Genomic DNA, 22,212 nt, shown 5'->3' on the forward strand with positions numbered 1-22,212 from the left:
TCAAGTATGAACATGGCAAACAGGTAGTGTGTATGGATTGTACTAGTTAACACACACAGAAGTATTCCAGCGATATTAAGGGCATTTTGGAAATAATTAATTCTGGACCACACAAACCCATGACTGATATCTTGAGCCACATCCAACAATACTGGGGTACATATACACGCTACCAACAAGGTCACTTGACCACCACATCCATTAAGTCACCTCTTATAATGCACCAAAACAGATTTATGACAGACCTGCAAAGAATGCTAGGAAAATATTGTGACTATATACCTATATACATAACGAAGAATCACCTTGGGGAGTGTATGAGCTGCTCTGACACTAGTTCTGTGTCAGACATTTTGGAGCTCTTCTCATTTTGATTTTATGTACCAGTATCTGGAAATGCACGAAAACATCTCGCGATCATCTGTTTGTTTCCATGCTTGTGGACCAGTGTTAACATCACTGAGAAGAGCAGTTGTCAGACAGTAGTACATGGTCAAGGCTAGAAGTGTTATGACTGGGTAACTAATCCTTCTAATCTCCTATCCTGTATGGCGGGTGATATATAAACACTGTACAGGAATAAATACAGCTATAGTCACACATTTCCTTTTAGAAACATGTCTCTTTCTTTATACATTAAAACACATACAAATTTAAGTTAACAAATTTTTACTAATTTCATTTGAGAGACTAAATGTTAGTCCAGCTCTGAGTAAGCAGCTAGGTTTGACTATCTCAATTACTGTTAATGTCAGATAAATCTGGCAAGGCCTTGCTACAGCTGATAGACACACACTGTAACCCTTGGTATGACACACTAACCACACCGGTCCACACACCGCTGTAGAGCACTGACCTCGATACTATCAGCTGACCTCTCCAGCTTAAGCCACAATACCTAGGTACTGTTATAACACAAACAGCTGATAACTGATTCTTATCCATGGTTAAAGCTGGGCGGCTATTGTGAAGACTGACTGATTGTATTTAGGAACGTGTGAGAGGGTAAGCTTTACTGCACGGATCACACGAGGTAAAATAAATGTTTGTGGACTAAAGGGCCTTTAACACAGGTATGAGGCTGAAGGGGGAATGTGTCACAGACAACGCCCTGTCACTTTATTTTGAGGACTTCTTGTGTCATATTACGTCATATCAAGAAAAAAATACTGGAAAACTGAGATTGTACATAAAGGATGAGTGTGTATCCAGGTGTGTGTTTTGTGTTCTTGGTGGAAAAAAAATAAATATCGTGTTCATTCTAAAATCCTCATTATTTTTGTTTTAAAATGTAAAAAAAATCAACTTATGCCCTCATGACAGTCTCACTTTATTCAAAACAAAATATTGCGTCAATGTTGGATTTAAATGATCCTTGGTCATGTGATCAAAACTGATATTCTTTAAACTGTAAGAGATTTACACACACATTGCCCAATGAAATTCTCCAATTAGACAAGACACACTTCAGCGAGACTGTTTAAGATGGTCTGAAACCAACTGACCTTCACCTGAATGCGGAAAGGTTCAGTGAGTGTCTGTAGGCGATGGAGAACATACATGATCTGACACAAAGAAGCGACCGTCATGGGTAGCTGAGATTTGTGATGGAGAAGGTAAACACAGATGCATTATTACCAAATCTGAGCACTTAAAAGAACGCATGAATCCGATGGTGTATGACCAGATGGAGGCCACATGAATATGTGCAAACACCTAGTTGCGGGTACAGCAACGTGCAGTAAACTTGGACAAAGTACTAAGACTATGTGTCCCAGTCCACCCAGCTGTGAATGGGTACCTCGTTAGGATGAGAAAGCCACAATAACTCGGTGCGCCTAGTGGCAGCAAGAGTTGTATACTCCCCAGGGAGTTGAGATTGATAATACGATGTGCAGTTGAGGTTGACATCCAATGATCGAGGGAAAACATACCAGCGCCTTGATCATGCACTTGTTGCGTGGATATGTGCACTATATAAATATCATACAATAAAAAAAAATCAAGGCTTTCTCCACAACCATTGTTAAGCTGACTAGTGACTGGTCATCAACTGCTACACAATCACTGTACCATGATCTGGATCAGTGGACAGCAGACTGCTCTTATACTCCTCCAGTACAAACTGTGACCCAGGCTCTTGTTTTCTGTCAGACGTTTACAGTCAGCTTTTTATTTATTAACTAGGGAGAAAATTAATGCCTAAAAAACTTGTTTCTTGTTTGTTTGTTTACAGTGGCACTCAGCAATATGGCCGGTATAAACCAGACAATCCAGTGATTAACATCATGAGCATCAGGCTGCGCTATTGGCACGTCATGACATGCAGTAAACCTGATGAAAAGCATGGGGAGAAAAAGAGCAGTTCTAACCAAGATCTATTATGTTATCAGTGTCAATGTAATGAAAATCTAGTGGCACCATATTAACCATTATGACGTCATGGCTTTGTAGGGATCAGCAGACAGGTACAGGTTATTAGAAGGCTGGGACTGGCTATCAGTTATAGAAGCTGGTGGTTTCCTTTATCAGTAAAGATTAGGACACATATTGAGACATTTAGCTCTGATTATTCAACCTGTTCAAGAAGCAATGGGGTAGCAAAGTGGCTAAAGCGTTCGCTGGTCACACCAACAACCTGGATACAATTCCCACATGGGTACAATGTGTGAAGCCAATTTTGGTGATTCCCTTGGGATACTGCCACAATATTGTTGTTTATTGCTACACTTAGCAATATTAAGATAAGGTAAGGTAAGGTAAGGTAAGGAAAAGGTAAGGTAAGGTAAGGTAAGGTAAGGTAAGGTAAGGTAAGGTAAGGTAAGGTAAGGTAAGGTAAGGTAAGGTAAGGTAAGGTAAGGTAAAAGGTAAGGTAAGGTAAAGGTAAGGTAAGGGTAAAGGTAAGGTAAAGGTAAGGTAAGGTAAAGGTAGGGTAGGGTAGGGTAGGGGGGTAGGGTAGGGTAAGGGGTAGGGTAGGGTAGGGTAGGGTAGGGTGGTAGGGTGGTAAGGGTAGGGTAGGGTAGGGTAGGGTAGGATAGGATAGGATAGGATAGGATAGGATAGGATAGGATAGGATAGGATAGGAGAGGACAAGACAAGACAAGACAAGACAAGATAGGACAAGATAGGATAAGATTAGATAAGATAAGATCATTTCTTTATTATCCCAGGGGAAATTTGTTTTGCATCATATGCAGTTCTCCAGTTTTTTCTTTCCAGCTATATGGCAGGCAATTGTGTTAACACTCACTCACTCAACATGGCCACAAAATGCTAACACACGTTTTCATGGCTTCAACTGTGTCAAACCTTGATAAAAAAATTCACCTCAAAACAAACTTAGTACCACAGAACACCAAGAGGACAAATGTTATGTTTTAATCCTTCACCTTGTACATGAAAACACATGACAATCCCAGCTGCGTGATCTGACATTAGATCGTCTGCCATTAGACCAAGATGGAGGCAGGATGCCTTGACATTTGGAATCCCACAAGAATTTCTGCAACTGCTAGCAGACATTTCCAGAAAAATTCTCCCCTGTGTGAGGAATCGTGACTGAAATCTGAGCTGAAGGGGGCTGCTGAAGTCGCCTATAGATAGAGTAAGTATTTTAGGAAAACCCAACAGATTATATTTTCACTAGGGATAAATATATCTATTCTTCCATATCATCAAGCATTAATCTTGAATGAAAACAAGAAATACGGAAACACAGAGCGGTATTTTTAGCCTGACTTGATATTACAATGCTGCTGATAGTGACTTTGGCTTTGTTTGAGTGACAGACATGTAAACGAGTATTTCAGTCATATCACGGCAAGATAGCTTGACGAGGGAAGATTGGGTTGGTTGGTTGGGTTGTACTTTAACACCACACTCTGCAATATTCCACCTATATGGCGGTGGTCTGTAAATAATGGAGTCTGAACCAGACAATCCAGTGATCAACAGCATGAGCATCAATCTATGCAATTGGGATACGATGACATGTGTCAAGTCAGCGAGCCTGACCACCTGATCCCATTAGTCGCTTCTTACGATAAGCATGGATTGTTAAAGACCAATTTGTAACCCGGATCTTCACGGATAGACAAACATGGGTTGCTGAAGACCAATTTGTAACCCGTATCTTCCCAGGTCTGACGAGGAAAGAAGGCCTGAAGCGATGCAGGTTGAAACAATGAATTTCAGTGAAATCCAGGAGCACCGGCATTGTGCTGATAAACCATGAAACATGATGGATTCGAACCCCTGATCACCCTGTTGGCAACATGACCCAATGAGCCCCTCATTGATGGAGAAATACATACGGGCTAGAAGTCTGCTGTTTGTTGCAAGAGGTGACACAAATTGGGCCTTGAGTCTTTCGATTACCTTGGTGTTGTCACAAAGTGAGGTGACTTCATGAAAATGTATCTGGCTTGGTGGATATTACTGTGAATGGGTACCTCGTATCAATCACTGCGCCTAGTGGCACAAAACTGATTGATAATATAATTTATAGGCCTCCATGAGCATTGATGCTATATAAATATCCTATAATAATAATAATAATAATAACAAAGAACCAAATAAAAAAAATAGTCCCCTCATGTTGCAACTGTTTTCTTCAAAGTAGACGGACAAGAAAAAACGATTCCTTACTTTCCTTTGTCAAGGTGTATGTTCAAATGAAAGATCTACTTCAGTTCATTTCCTGATGATATGTTTAACTTCGGAAAACATGCAATTCAAATGAACAAGCTGATCTCAAAATAAACTAAAAAATGTAGCCACTTATGAGAACTTGTAGCTAATTTTCTGCTAACACTAAAATCGTATGGATTAATTTCTAACAAATTTAAGATGACACACCTTCACAACTAAACAAAGAACCAGAGACTCAGATATCCATGTTCAGCCTTTGTAATCACAACACACAACACTGATGCCTGCTGTCGTGTATAACGTGAACATCAGACACTTCGTTTTGAACTACATGAAAGTTACTGTTTCTACTTTAGAATTTGTATTTCACATGAATGCATGGAATGTTGTACGGCAAAATCAGATGCAGTAAAATTAATCAAGAGAATTGTAAACAAGCAACCAGTAATTAGGACTTCCTCATTAAACCTGTAGTCTCCTCTAGGAATGGTGGCATGGAGTCTAACGGTTAGGATCTGGTGGTAAATGATGTGGTGTGGTTGTTTTATATAAAATACAAACAGTATTGATTGCCATCTGAGTTTCCCTGAGGGCTGCACCAGATTACAACATGCATGGCAAAAACAATACCTGATACTTTTTTTGTTTGTTATTAAACGGTGGTAGGGTACCCTAGTGGTTAAAGCTTTCGCTTGTCACGTCCCGATTCCCCACATGGGTACAATGTGTGAAGCCCATTTCTTGTGTTCCTGACGTGACATTGCTAAAAGCAGCGTAAAACCATACTCACTCACTCTGTTATTGAAGTTTATTTTGTTTGCTAAAACTGTGCAGTATACCAGCTACATTGAGGCAACTTGTCACTGACACTCTGAACCAGACAATCCAGTGATTTAAGTGATGAGCATCCTCATCACCAGGTACAAAGATAATCAACCATACTCTACCAGATGGACTCATGAAGTGGTACAACTGCTAACATGGGGTTGAACTGTAAATATGGGGTTGACTGTAAATATGGGGTTAAAATGTAAATATGGGGTTGAACTGTAAATATGGGGTTGAAATGTAAACATGGGGTTGAACTGTTAAAATGGGCTTGAAATGACTAACAGCATATAAAATCTCTTGACTACATAATGAATTTCTCTGTTTGAAAACATGATACAACACTGTAGACCAACTTCCCTCATCAACGTGTGTCAATAAACTTTAAGCAGATATTCCTGTGTTGAGCAGAACGGCAACCATCTACATCTTCAAGGTCACTGACACACACATCAGGTGACCCAATGTGAAGGTCAGTTACTTGACTAAATGAAGATTGGATGGTTACGATGTGTCCTGACCCAGAAACCCCTTGTGTTATTTACAAAGATTCCACTTTTTAAGATGCTGACAACCGGGGAACAGCAACACGCACCTTCTTCAAAAATCACTCAAAGAAATGTAAAGATCTAATGTCACAAAACCAGTTACAATAGAAAAAACCTAAATGAATACACTGCTCCAATTCTCCCATAATTACCATAACCATAAGCTCACGAAGTTCATTCTGCATGGTAGCAACGTTGACAAACAATCACTATGAGGATATTTATCAATACTGATTAATTATTTATCTAACACATTTTGGGCTTCTAATCAACACCGTATGCAGGGAGTCGGCAAAAGAAACACATTTGCAGCGTTTGAAGGTTAAAAATATTCACAACTGAACTAATTCTCCGCCTGTTTCAAGTGCTTCAGTGCAGAGAGTGGAGGAGAAGATTGTGTTCCCAATCGGTGGGTCCCTACTACTGCTGGTGGTGAAGGAAATACCATGTTTTCATGTCAACACGACAGACATGTTTTGAAACATTTACAATTCAGTGTTGTCACAGCTTAGTGTTGAAAGAAATTCACAACTTCCTACGTTTTAGGACTCTCTCCAGTCTTTAATCACTGGATATAACTGGTTTGTTCCAGTCATTTGTGGTTTTGTGTCTTTTTCAGTGAACACTTAAAACACAAAAGTTAAAATGTTATTGTTCAAAGATGAAGAAATTACTTGATACATAAGTTTTAACAGTGTGTGGCTGAGTGTGTGGATGACGATGATGGTGGTGGTTGAGGTGGTGGTAGTATTTGTGGTGGTGTTTTGGAGACTCAACACAGTCTACATGAGACATTGATTGTGATGATGATGATGATGATGATGATGATGATGATGATGATGATGATGATGATGATGTGATGATGGATGATGATGGTGGTGGTGGTGGTGATGTTTTGGAGACTCAACACAGTCTAGATGAGACACTGATTGTGATGATGATGATGATGATGATGATGATGGTGGTGATGGTGATGATGATGATGATGATGATGATGATGATGGTGGTGTTTAGGAGACTCAACACAGTCTAGATGAGATTGGGATGAGACGTTCATTAATTATGATTATGTAGATGAGTATTGACATAAAATACCAAGCAGCTTAGTTCCTTAACAGAACATTGCGAGCAGAAGTATTGATTCAGTAGCAGAATTTGTTTACGTTATGCATCAGCAATGACAGGTCGGCGGTGTTTGAAAACAACTTCTTGTTTGACATGCAATGTGTTCACTGTTGGATGTAATGACTTTGTGAGCGGAGCATGTTCATGATCTGAAACAGGCACCATTATGAGTTTTCTGGTTTAAATCTGCTTTGAACAATATTTAAGTACTATCACGGGATGCGGTTTAAGTGCAACGTCTTCCAGATCTTAAACATTCACTTCCAAAATATGGTATGAAGCTGATAAATCTGGAATCATAATGAAAGTGATCAGCAGAATTTGGCCTGCCTTAGGGACATAACTCTGCACAGCAAACTGCAGGCCCCTGCCCCTTCTCTCCAAGGTTTTTATGAATCCCTTGCAGACCAATAGGTTCTCAGAGACAAGCAGACCAATAGGTTCTCAGAGACAAGCAGACCAATAGGTTCTCAGAGACAAGCAGACCAATACGTTCTCAGAGACCAGCAGACCAACAGGTTCTCAGAGACAAGCAGACCAATAGGTTCTCAGAGACAAGCAGACCAATAGGTTCTCAGAGACCAGCAGACCAACAGGTTCTTAGAGACAAGCAGACCAATAGGTTCTCAGGGACAAGCAGACCAATAGGTTCTCAGAGACAAGCAGACCAATAGGTTCTCAGAGACCAGCAGACCAACAGGTTCTCAGAGACAAGCAGACCAATAGGTTCTCAGAGACAAGCAGACCAATACGTTCTCAGAGACAAGCAGACCAACAGGTTCTCAGAGACAAGCAGACCAATAGGTTCTCAGGGATAAGCAGACCAATAGGTTCTCAGAAACAAGCAGACCAATAGGTTCTCAGAGACCAGCAGACCAACAGGTTCTCAGAGACAAGCAGACCAATAGGTTTTCAGAGACAAGCAGACCAATAGGTTCTCAGAGACAAGCAGACCAATAGGTTCTTAGATAGACTATCGCTTAGTCCCTGAATAAACCCATTTAAAATGAACAGGAGCCCTAGTGAGCTGGGAGATTCAGGACCTGGGGAATCAAGATTGGCTTCATTTAGGGCTTTAGCATTGCAGGGGGGGTAGGTGGAAAGGAATAATGTGGTTCAGGGACTGTGAGACAGGCTAGTTCACAGAGACTAGCAGACTAAGTGACTGCTTCATATTCTAACACACAGAATTCATCATGTGTAGTTCCCTGTGTTATCAGTTACACAATACGAAGAACAAGGAAACCCAAACCTGCCTAACACAATCCGTCTAACACAATCTGTCTAACACAATCCGTCTAACACAATCTGTCTAACACAACCCGTCTAACACAATCTGTCTAACACAACCCGTCTAACACAATCTGCCTAACACAATCCGTCTAACACAATCTGTCTAACACAATCCGTCTAACACAATCTGCTTAACACAACCCATCTAACACAACCCGTCTAACACAACCCATCTAACACAACCTGCTTAACACAACCCATCTAACACAACCTGTCTAACACAATCTGCCTAACACAACCTGTCTAACACAATCTGCTTAACACAACCTGTCTAACACAATCTGTCTAACACAATCTGCTTAACACAACCCATCTAACACAACCCGTCTAACACAATCTGCTTAACACAACCTGTCTAACACAATCTGCTTAACACAACCCATCTAACACAACCTGTCTAACACAATCTACCTCACACAACCTGATCAACACAATCTACCTAACAGAGTGGAATCATTTTCCAAACAATCCACCATGTTTCAAAAGCATCCCATTCCTCTGTGCCATGTTCAGACATTCATACACAACCAGCTCCTTCAGATATCTTCCAGGTATAAGGACAGTATATGTTCCTGAGGAAACCCTGGGCACATGTTCCTGTTGAGCAGACTACTGACCATCACTTCTGCCACCCAGGTGTGGCTCTACCTGGTCAGCAATAGTTCAGCGAAGGTGATGAAACATCCTGTGGCACATCTTGGTGATAGAACAAGCATGCAAGTCTACACCCTAAAGAGAGTGTTCATAACTTCCAGCTGTTCACTTATACTCATCAGGCTTCTACTATTGCTATTGCTAGTACTGGTAAAGTGGAACAGCTTTGTGCTGTTGTGGAGAGAACATTCTTGATTACAGTGTTGTGCTAAGACCATCCTTCATTACAGTGTTGTGCTAAGAACATCCCTAATCAAAGTGTTGTGCTAAGAAAGATCGCTGCTCTTTGTGTTGTGCTAAGAACATCCCTGATCTTAGTGTTGTGCTGCTCCTTGTGTTGTGCTAAGAACATCCCTGATCAAAGTGTGTAGTGCTAAGAACATCCCTGATCAAAGTGTTGTGCTAAGAACATCCCTGATCAAAGTGTTGTGCTAAGAACATCCCTGATCAAAGTGTAGTGCTAAGAACATCCCTGATCAAAGTGTTGTGCTAAGAACATCCCTGATCAAAGTGTTGTGCTAAGAACATCCCTGATCAAAGTGTTGTGCTAAGAATATCCCTGATCAAAGCACCATGCAGAGAACATCCCTGATCAAAGCACCATGCAGAGAACATCCCTGATCAAAGCACCATGCAGAGAACATCCCTGATCAAAGCACCATGCAGAGAACATCCCTGATCAAAGCACCATGCAGAGAACCTTCACATATAAATGTTAACGATGGCCACGCAGCTCCAGCCCCTTGCACCAGGAGCCTGATGAGACCATGTTGTTTAGGGTGGGTCTCACAGACGTTTAGTCTAGAACCTGCCTGCAACATGACTAACATCTAACATATACATTCACCGGATCACAGGAAATTCCACTTACTGATCACTAGTCAGCTTATATTTCTACAAGAACCGTAAAAAAAATATTAATCACATTCTGTGTTCATCAGTCTTCAAAACATTTATCATCGATGGCCAATTCTGATATCATCATTGAAGATATTGGCATTTAAGTCAAAATCATAATTCAAAAGAAAGCTATTGATAATAACCATATTAACAAGTTATTAATACACTTAACTAAAGTGGACATAATGTTAGTGATTAATCATTAAATGAAAACTGCTTGAAACTAAACAAGGCAAGTTGTGAACACCTATAGATATTCCAGTACGGGGTATCAAGTCATGTATAAATCTTAGTCACATTACCAAACATTACACAGACTGGTTGGAATTTCAAATATTCAAAATCTTTTCAAATAAAAGTAAGATACTGTTATGAGATGTAGCTGCTCAGCTGGGTGTTGGTGTCAAGGTAGTGACTGCTGCTGCTTCAAGCACGACCGGTGATAAGCACGTATATCACCCACAGTGACAGCTGTTATAGATGGATGATCACAAGACTGGCAGACATGTACTGTGGAATGCCTTTCACTAGAACACTCTCAGACTCACATCAACAATATTTTTCAGGGGACATACCACTCAAAAAAATGTTGACAGCTGAGAGCATGTATACAACCAGTTCTTATTGGCTTGATGTTTCACGCAGCACTCAGCAATATTCCAGTTATATGATAGCTGTGTATTATCAAGTCTGACCTAGACGAACCAGTGATTGGTATCATGAGTAACATGTAACACAGCCAGGCTAATCAACCAGGTCACAAAGTCTCATCACCCGTTATACTAAGCTGCCTTTCACGACAACCATACCCAAGAGTTGACCAGTCTATAAGGTTCACATAGTGTCACAACTGAGACAGTGAAATCTAGACTTGCTTCATTCAGGGCTTAAGCATTGCAGGGAGGGCTAGGCAGTTGAGAAACTAATGCGGTCCGGTTCAGGGACTGTGAGACAGACTAATTGTCACAGCAGAGACTATGAGTCAAGCTGATAAGCACATAGGCATCAACATGACATCAACCTCAGCATCACATCAGCTTCTGGTAGAGAGAACACATATAATAGGCAAAGAGCACTTTGGTGTAACAACTGATCATGTGTAAACAAATTTAGGATTTCAACATTGACTGGCGAATCCTGGCATGATTAAGGGAGGTAACTCTCTTCCTGGATTTGCTTGACATAAAATGACTAGACCAACAGTTTACCAAATTAGTTGATGTTTGCATCAGTAAGAGTAATAAAGTTAAGAAAAATATTTGCATATGATCACATAATATATGATGTCATTCTATTAATGGTGTAATTAATGGGGATCATGATTTCATCTACAAAACGTATCAAATTTTCACCTCAAACAAAAATATTACATCTTATAAAAACAGTCAAAAATTACAAAAAAAAGGTTTAACTGTTTTTCAAATGAACACAATTATTGATAATAAATAACTTTTAAATGTAAATTAGAATTCATTGTGATTTAACAAATTACTTTAACAACACAACATACAGAAATTATCCCATTACAAAACGTAGCAGTTCTCTGAAAATAATTACACACATGTGCTACTAAGTATGAATATAATCTGCTGTTAATACACAAACATAAATGTCAAACCGGTTGACATGTAATTCACCTAACAACCATCAACCTGCACAGTGGACTTTCACTTGAATTCCCACAGGCCACTAGTGAGTAATCTGATAGTTATACATCATGGAGGAAGCTGCTTTAGTATTGTTGTGGAAGACAATTTTACCAAAACCAGCTGTAACTAGGTACTCCTACAGAAAATGAGCCATCTCACAGTCCCTGAACCACATCATTGTCCGTCTCCCAGCCTCTGTACTGCAAACGCCATCAATGAAGCAAGATTAGATAATTTACAGGTTCTGAACCTCCCATCTTAGACTTATGCTTAGTCCCTGAATATAAATAATTTTGACAGTAGCAAATAAACCCATTTAAATTGAACAGGGGCCCCAGAGAACCTAGATGCTTCATTTACGGCTTTAGCATTGCAGGGAGGCAAGGCAGTAGGGAAAATAATGTGGTTCAGGAGCTGTAAGACAGACTACTCCCATCTCAGTGAGGCACCTTTTCAATAAAAATGGACTTATTTGTTTCTAAAAGAATATATCTTTTCAGAGAATAAGCCTTGGTCCAGGACAAAATGTGTACACTATACTTGTGACATGATTTACACTGTGTATGGTACTGTCAGCTGTGTTACTGGCAAATAAAAGAAATTAAAATAGATTTCTAAAGTCAATGTCAGCCAGAATCCTATATCAAAACATTTTGACAGCTGTGCAAATACATAAATAATGTTTACAAAACTGTAAATAACATTCACACAAATGTACCATGAATAATATTCTGCTTTTTTTACAGTAAAATGTTCAAGGTATTTCAAAGTTGAAAGTCATGAAAAAGTCTGATGCCTGGAAATTTGATTCTGGAACAAGTATCATCACTCCCTGACCTACATGGTAACTACTCACATCTATGTAATCATCTGCAACCAACAACCCTCGAGACTCACCCAGCCAAATCGCCTTTGCCCTCAGCTGTCGAAGCGTGTTTGGCGAATCTGCAGATGACGCCATCAACTAGAACCATGAACTCACATGTCACCAGCTAACAAACACAATGGTCATCTGACAAAATCAAAAACACAGCTTGAATCCCCCTCCAAGAAACAAATGCTGATGCCTGCCTCCTCCGATCTTCTTCAGAATTCCTTCACACAAAACAATCTCCCAGGCTGAAGAGTGATACTGGTTTATTTTTGGCTGTTGGCACTCAGTCAGCTAACCAAACATATGTTTGTAACTGTAAGCACCTGTGAGAAGCAGACGGCAAGGGAGAGGAATCATGGGATAATTGCTGGCCTGTGGTCGGCTTTGTTGTTTCTCACTGGGTGTCACCAGGTCGTAAGGTTCACAGTCCACAAAGGAAAACGTCCAACTTATTCAAAACTGTTTCTCGGCAGTATCATGTTAGCAGAATGTCTAATTATATTCACGAACTGCTACAGAAACAGCACATCAGCATACATATGAATCTCATTCACAATTCTAAATATGTCTTGAAATGTCATTCAGTATCTCTATACATATTTCTGTCAGTGTGTCAATTATCCAAAAATCTTAAATGTCAATACTTTTTGTTCGCTGTTAATCCAGACTTCTACACCAGATTCAATATTTTCATTCAGAGAGACTTCAATAAACACCGTCTGTCAATGGTCAATCATCACTTGTCAACTTCATCACAGAAAAATACACACAATCAAACCGAGATGTACAGAAGTCTTTGATGTTCCTGAACCAGATCAATAATACAATCCACAAAGTTCATCAAGATCACAGACAAAGCTTGTCAGTTCACAGACATCTCTGGTATCTGTGTTCCTGGCAGTTGTCTCTCATGAACTCCCAGTTAGGTGTATGTAACCACGATCTCACCTTCAATTACCAGCCTGTCTATTTGCTTCAAGTCATGTGACTGTCTACATCCAGAATATCTTCAAAAGTGACGATGAATATTTCTTCTGGCAGCAAGACAAACCAAAGTGCAGCATCTAGCTTCAACAGAACGTGTATTGGCCGATCTGATTATTGAATAATCTATGGAAAGGAAAAGCTGTGTGATGGCTGCCCTGGCAAATATCCCCACTATGCACCAACATATGTGGCAGAGAAGGACCTATGCTTAACATTTGGGAGGCAACCCTATGATAGACAACAGTGCAACTTCGCAATCTTATAGAATCTAATCTCCAAGATTACCACACTGACCTCCCAGTCACCCTGCCCACTGGTGACACTTTCCTGGGTTCAAATCCATACAAACACAGTACTTGAGTTTGATCTTCTGAAGCTGCTCTTATTAAGTTTCTTCAATCAAGGATGAGAAAATACTTTCCAATCTCACATCCAATTGTGTGGTTCAATCCCCAGACACTCAGCCATGATACAGAGCTACATCCTCACCACTGAATCTCCCACTCCAGATGTACAATGTATGTTCCAGTTTCCAGTGTATCTGCTTATTGAAGAATTCAATAAATGTGTTTGAGAGTTATCCAATATGCACTCAGTGTAATGGAATCCTTCACGAGCAATGATTATGATATCAAGGTCACAAGCACTCTCCAATAAAGAAGTCACAGATTAAATCCAACGTCGGAATCCCCCATATGTTGTGTCGAACTGATTGTATCGGAACTGATCTTGTATTGGTGTTTCCTTGTTAAACGTTTCCAGCATCACTGCCCCGTATGTGCTGGTAGTCTGGAGCCAGCACCAATTATCTGCTCTGGAGCCAGCACAAGTACCAATAATCTCCCCGGGAGCCAGCACATGGATGAATTATCTCCTCCAGTTCTCAGCTAGGGTGCTGTTATTGAACTGCTGTCAATGTTCAAACCATCAACACACTAAGCCAATGGCAGTTAATACCTCTGCCACATGAACCTATGGTTGACTTGTTTCAATAAGGCCCACTACAGACATCAGTGGACAAACCTTACTTCAGAACGATGTGTTTTGCCTGTGTTCCGACAAATGTCCAGTAAAACCCAGATGATGAATTCTCCACACCAGTTCCAGGCAATAAGTAACATACAAGATGTTGAAGATCGAAAACTGTCCAACAATCAGAAAGCCAGCCCTTACAAGCTGACAATGGAGCTTTCACATTACAGTGTCAAATAAATTCCTCTAGAATCAATATGTTTGGAAATACCACACATCAAAAACTCTAGTCTGTCTCACAGTCAGAGACTAAGTGTTAGTCTACATAAACTCTTATAGCCACCCAGACGTCCCAGGGTCCTGTAGAAGTACACTGGCAGGATATGTTGGTCTCTAAAACATGGTCACAAAGTCACCGTTTCATAATCCTCCATGAGATTGCTCTGTCGCCATAGAATTCAGTTCACACATTATATGTATCTCCTGTGAAGAAGAGCTACAGACATGTGTCAGACACCAAGCCACAACCACCAGCCTGACATCAGACGTCCAGATGACTTGTGACCGGTCAGAAACAATGGCCAGTAAACTTGTGGTCAGTGTGATGGCTGTGGAAGAACGTCATAAATCAATAGAACCCAGCTTCACTCCTGGCTCATCAGTCCTAGAGGCAGCCGAGCCTGGGCCTGAACCTCGTACAGGTCATCTCAGGTCTGTCCCACAGTCCCTCCTCAGGTTCAGAATCTCCCCTCTCACAGGACCTTCCTTTCAACTTTAATGGAGTACCTTGTTTCCATCAAATTTATACATATTCAGAGACTACAGGGTGAGTCTAAGGTCATCTCAGCCCTTACATCTTGCTCTGTGTGATGAGTGGAGCTCAAGGGTGGAATATTCATGATGCAATCACTTGTGGATTACCTGATCTCTAAATTACTGCTTCCTCTTAGAACTCATCCATGCCACAACTCTGATTCACTGAATCCAATTATAACTGAATTATAGTACTGCACTTTAACATGTCTGTCAGAATAAGCGGGAAAATAACATTTCACAGAACTATTTGAGTTTAGCCAATGCATATTCTGCCTGCGCTGTATAGGGAAATGTTCCATATTCCAGAGACTAAAACAATACAGAGATGGTGGTCATTCTTACTGCTGTCGACATATGGCAAATTATAAATATAAGGCAAATTAGAGAAACACATAACATTCACAGACATAATTTTGTATATGTCCCGTTTCTGAAACAATCAATTAATTTTCGAAGTCATCAAATCGAAACTTATTGTTATACATTTCTTTACAATAATGACAAATCTACCCACAGGTGAATCTTGTGGACAGGCTCTACAAACATCTGAAGGAGAAGATGGCAAATACATAATTTAATAAGTATGTGAATGAGTTAGTGAGAAGTATAAAGTTGTTTTGAACTTGTATTATCACTTTACTTTAACTTTGTTATAACAAAACCAACCTTGTAGATGTTTTACAGAATGGTAATACCATGAACCTCAACAAACAGGGGATCATAATCAGAGCTACACGGTACAACAAACCCACAACCAACAGATAGTGGCACAGCAGAAGGTAAGTGAGTGAGTGAGTGAGTTTAGTTTTACGCCGCACTCTGCAATATTCCAGATATACGGTGGCGGTCTGTAAATAATCGAGTCTGGACCAGACAATCCAGTGATCAACAGCATTAGCGTCGATCTGCGCAATTGGGAACTGATGACATGTGTCAACCAAACCAGCGAGCCTGACCACCCGTTCCCGTTAGTCGCCTCTTACAACAAGCATGGGTTACTGAAGATCAATTCTAACCAGGACCTTCACGGGTGAGAAGGTAAGTAGCTCTACATGGAGAACTGCTCCCCCACGGACAACAGGGAACCCATGCACCATGACAGGTAATCTAGGAACTGATCCAACAACAAGCCTAGTGGTTAAGGCAGACAGTTCTCCATGGAGCTCTGATTTACACCATGCACCATGAAAGACAATCTACAATCTAAACTGACAACCATCAGATCCTCGGATGTAACTCTGTACAGCTAAGTATACAAGTATACTACTGAGACCACAGGCTTTCCATAATTCCTGGCAGTGCAATGTACTCTTATTGCAGAGTTGCATATGTTCAGGACAAATCCTGGGAAATCATGACTATCAGAACTGGGGAAGTGTTACATCAGACAAGCATAAAACTGACCTTATCCCAGTATGCTCTTCACAAGAACTACACACAGTTATAAAAGTCTGACTCCAGACTTCTACTACTGACAGACATTCCAGTATATCCCAAATTCGTTGACCTTGCTGGGCTAAGGTGCCTTATTAAGTTGTCATTGTGAGTGGATGTTATGTTAAACAAACAGTCTAGTATCTCACTCGGGTGAACTGACAGCAGCAGTGTTTGACATGTACGGGCTACTGGGGCCCAGAGGTTGGTGCTATAGTACTGGAGGATCTCCGGATTCCCTAAACGTTCAGACATCATCCAGTAATGACAAGGTCTTGCTTTAAAACACTGAGTTCCTTTATTTGTGTCTGTGATTAGTCGGTGATGTTATGTGTAACATCATTAATACTTATCATTAAAACATATTTCAGACCTGGGTCAATGTATGAAGTGATTCATGCTTTAAATGTGGTTTTGGTGCAGACAAACCCAGATTCATAATGAAAGTGAATCTGGGATTTGAACCCACAATGACTGGATTCAGGAACATCGATGTGACATAGCTAAACACAGACAGCTGCAGTGCATTAGATGACTGTACTCTGGATCACAGGTTTAAAAAGTTGGACTTGGCAATGGAATATGAAAACAGGAAAACAATGGGCACTCAAACAGCTCTTAGATCAGATTCACTACAACTGCCCTCTTGTTCCACGGGGGCGGTGGGGTAGCCTAGTGGTTAAGGCGTTCACTCGTCACGCCGAAGACCCGGGTTCGATTCCCGACATGGGCACATTGTGTGAAGCCCATTTCTGGTGTCCCCTGCCGTGATATTGCTGGAATATTGCTAAAAACGGTGTCAAACTAAACTCACTCACTCACTCACTCTTGTTCCACATAGTCAGCAGACGTAATCCAACCTAGCAACACCTGGCGCTTGTGATCAAAAAAGTAAATTACATTCATAAATGAAAAAGTTTGATTCATTTTAAAAGCAAATTGAACCCAAAATAGATCAGGCAGAATACTACTCAGTCAGGCAGAACACACAGTTGTCTAACAACTAGTCTCTGAAACAAACATATTTTACAGAAAAAAAAGTTCATAGTAAATTAAATAAACTATAATGCAAAGGAGCCCCGAGACTGCGGAAATCTAGACTTGCCACATTTTCTAGACTTGCATGGGCTTTCTTGGATATATTTGTTTCAGGGTCTGTATGACAGACTAAACACACAGATTCCTAACACTGTATCTCACATAGGACACTTTAATACAGGCTGTTACACAGGAATTGTTATCTATCTCACACCTCTAAAGCTTTGACCTGAGCAATCCCATCCATGTGTATCTGTGGGGTGGAAACATCCCAAAAAAGACATTTTCTCAAGATCTGCTTTGACAAATCAATGTCACATGATCTCTGGAGGGATGATCCGGGTTAATTAATCAGGATCAGCTGGAAGCTACGTCCAGGTGGATGAGGTCGGACATAGAATACTGTAGGTATCCTTCTGTGGACAACCTAGTGTCGACCTGATTGGGCACTGACAAAGACCCGTCACAGCAAACACCACTCTTCTTACTGAACCGGTACATGGGTGTCACAGGATGAAGAATGTTGTATCAGGTTCATGAAGACTTCTCATGCACAGATATTGCCTGCACTCATCAGAGATCTCGTGTATTTAGCCTAGTGGTTAAAGTGTTCGCTCGTCATGCCAAAGACCCGGGTTCGATTCCCCACATGGGTACAATGTGTGAAACTCATTTCTGGTGTCCCCCTCTGTGATATTGCTGGAATATTTGCTAAAAGCGGCATAAAACTAAACTCACTCACTCATATACTAAACACAAAGCAAGGAGTTCTCATATGGCAAAACTGACCTATTACATTCTGATGTCAGTTATCAGATATTCACAAGGGAAAACATGTTCCAGAATGACTTGGGCCTTGTTACACAACAGCAGCAGTTCCCGAGGCAGGACAGCAAGAAGTAGTCCTACCACTCCCAACAGCAGGCCTACCAAAGAAAACTTTCCCACTGTGTCGAAAAACGCAGAAAAGCCCACATTAATCGTGGAAATAGCAACATAAACATAATACCTCGCTACTGAAACAGTAAAAACGGCAACTTTAAATCGCTAACACCGCATCATAAAACGAGGAGCCCGCAACTTCGATTTTGCACATGCGCACATGGAAGAGGAAGTCTCGACCGCATGTTGACATTTTCCAGCTTGGACAAAAGTTACATTCCTTTTTAAGTATTTCTGTTGTGTTATTTGGCATTTATCATCATGATACTTGTGTACACACTTGTTAAGTTTACTTTCCATTCGTATGAAACGATTGAAAGCAATTATTTCGACATATTTAATACTTTTTCTACGCGAGGCGATTCATGGTTGCTCGGAAATTGGAAAGAAGCCCGGATCGTAATGTGCATGCTCAGTAGAGGTCAAAGTTCGCTGATATAATATTTTTTGCAGTTTCATAGTTTTTCGTTGCCGTTTTTACTGTTTCAGTAGCGATGTAATGTGTTTATGTTGCTATTTCCAAAATTAATGTGGGCTTTTCTGCATTTTTCTGTACAATGGGAAAGTTTTCTTTGGTAGGCCTGAACAGCCAATCTGACAAATTAGGCCGGCACACTGAGAGTGTGAGGTATTCTCCATGTCACCAGTATAGCAGGAGCGTCACTGTGGCCTATTGAGCGGCTTATTGAGGCTCGTTATGTGGAGAGTTCATTAGCACCAGCCCTGGAGCATTAACCAAGGTGAGGCTTCTACTGACTCCTACATCACACCGCCGTGCTAATCATCCCGACAAGTAACAAATAATCAGCACAGAAATACTCCACTTAGCACCAAATTGTGGTGAGGCAGCAAAAATAGATTGACTCTTTATTATGCTTAAAACTTTATTAAGATAAGCGTAGTCAAGTACTGTCATTTACCTATAAAAATATTCATTTCAATTACTGCCCTGGTGCTTTCCTCTACTTACAGACAAACAGTGAACCTGTAATAAAACAGACGTTGCAAACCAATGAGGTCATTAGAAAATGAAAAACACAATAGATTTGAACAGCTCTATATCTTCCTATTTCATTTGGCACGAAATCGTCCACACATAAGTTTAACAGGAACATATAATGCTCATTGTTTTTAAAGCACAGGACAAATTCAAAGGCTTTTCGTTAACTTGAAGGCCCTTCAAGACAGATTTGAACTAAAAGCTCTCTTAAGGCTGCCTTCCAAGTCAAATGATATTAAGTCTGTTTTCCTGCTGAAAATACAAGGGATAAGGGCTCGGTTGCCTCAATAGTGAGGCCTTGAAGCATAAATGAACAAGTGACTCCCGAAAAACACTGTCACCCTCAGATCAGTGTATTGTTCAACACTCAACAATACCCCAACAACATACCAACAACACCCCAGCAACATGACAGCAACATCCCAACAACATGACAGCAATATCCAAGCAACATTCAGCAATTTCCCAGCAACATCCCAGCAACATGCCAAAAATACCCCAGCAACATGCCAGCAACATCCCAGCCATATCATCACAGCCTGTAAATAATCAAGTCTGACCAAAACAACCAGTGATTGATACACTCAACAATCCACACCCTCCAGGTATAATGACACACAATAAACCAAGCGGCAGTATCACAAATGATCCATCATTAACACTAAGTCGTCACTTGTGGACAGCCGGGCTCCAGAGGATCAATTCTAATACCGGATCCCCAGGGGCTACAATTAGTGAAGATGTAACACCTCTTCTAACACGGAACAATCTCCAGCTCAAGAATAGTCATCACCTTACTTACTCTCCAGCCATTACCCACAAATGAACTCTCCTGAAGCTGTTGTACTAAAGTATTCCTCCAAACACAACACCGGCATTACAAAGCTCCAATATCCTTAAACGACCCCAACCATGCCCAAGTCAATCAAGTCTCGACCAACAACCAGAGCAACTAGCATGATGACACCAGAGACGATCTTCACCTGCTAATTAGGCCAGATCAGGATGGGGGTGTTCCTCATCCAGTTCCAGCATCCACCTTGATGCTGTTGGCAATCAGCTGGATACACTCCCACACACGGATCAGTCTAGTCTAGGATCAGTCTCCACTAGTCTCACAGGCTCTTAGACTAACAGTTAGTCTCTGAACGAACACATTTTACAGAAAAAAAGCTCATAGTAGAAAAATAAATTATAATGAAAAGGAGCCCTGAGACTTTCTTCATCCTGAAGCTGTGGAAATCTAGACTTGCCACATTTTATAGACTTGTGTGGGCTTTCTTGGATATATTTGCTTCAGGGTCTGTACGACAGACTAACAGGCCTGAACCACATTATTTTCCCAATGCCTAGCACTCCATGCAATGCTAAAGCCCTAAATGAAGCAAGTCTAGATTTCCCCAGGTGCCTGAATCTCCCAACTCACTGGGTCTCCTTTTTAATTTAAATGGGTTTATTTGTTACTATCAAAATTATATATATTCAGGGACTAAGCGTTAGTCTAAGTCTCTACTGAAACTCATCCGTTTAAGTACTGAGGCACGCTTGAGGTGATCTGCATTGAGTTCTGCTTGGATAGACTATCAAATCTGTAATGTATAGATTCTGCAACAGTATCTGTTTTATCAACTAATTCGTTGTAGAGATTTGACTTCTGTTGTAATCAAGATTATCTACCATGGCGGCAGGTGGAAGAGTTTATCTGTGATAGTATCATGACCAGATACAAGCTTAACTTTCTGTCTGTAAATTGATTACGGTTTTATATCTTATATCATCCGTCCAAGTAGCTGCAAGACCTGGGTGGTGAAAGTTGTGAAGAGTTAATCATTCAGCTGTCAGAACAGTAAAACAGCTCTTGAGGAAGTGGATCATATCCAGGTCCTGTTGGAATATCACAGCCACATCACGGTGGTCTCAATATAATAGAGATCCGTGAAGATCTGGGTTAGAATGAATCTTCAGTAACCCATGCTTGTCATAAGAGGTGACAAATGGGATCAGGCGGTCAGGCTCGCTGGCTTACTTGACACATGTCATCGTATCCCAATTGTGTAGATCGATGCAGTTGATCACTGGATTGTCTGGTCCAGACTCAATTATTTACAGACCACTGCCATATAGCTGGAATATTGCTGAGTGCGGCGTAAAACTAAACTCACTCACTCAAGGTAACAGAACCAGTGGTTGATAGCATGATCACTAGGATGTGCGAGTGGATCATGACCAACTAGTCAGTTACACCACAGCCACATCATGGAAGTCTCAATGTAACAGAACCAGTGGTTGATAGCTCGAGCACCAGAATGAGAGAGTGGATCATAGCCATTAACAACTAAATGGTACATGGAATAAAAGGCAATAAAACCCATTTTCATTATCATAAGAAATCTAAACCAAAATCAGTATGCTGATATTCTGACATCATGAATGAATCCCAAATAGCAATGACACAAGGTGACCACATCCTGCCCCACCCATCACAAACACATGCAAAGCCAT

General features: G+C 40.7%; 1 protein-coding gene across 1 annotated transcript in view; it reads right to left on the reverse strand.

Annotated features, from left to right (window-relative positions):
• The window catches only part of LOC124280669, a 90,859-nt gene extending 78,068 nt beyond the window's left edge, over positions 1-12,791 (reverse strand). The window contains 1 exon segment of the mRNA XM_046716660.1: positions 12,545-12,791. Coding sequence (XP_046572616.1) covers positions 12,545-12,608 — 64 coding nt within the window. The 5' untranslated portion in view covers positions 12,609-12,791.
• Between the last annotated feature and the right edge of the window lie 9,421 nt (positions 12,792-22,212).

The sequence above is a fragment of the Haliotis rubra genome, unplaced genomic scaffold, assembly GCF_003918875.1.
Source record: "Haliotis rubra isolate DU_JTF1 unplaced genomic scaffold, ASM391887v1 Scf271, whole genome shotgun sequence".
Classification (NCBI taxonomy): Eukaryota; Metazoa; Mollusca; class Gastropoda; order Lepetellida; family Haliotidae; genus Haliotis; species Haliotis rubra.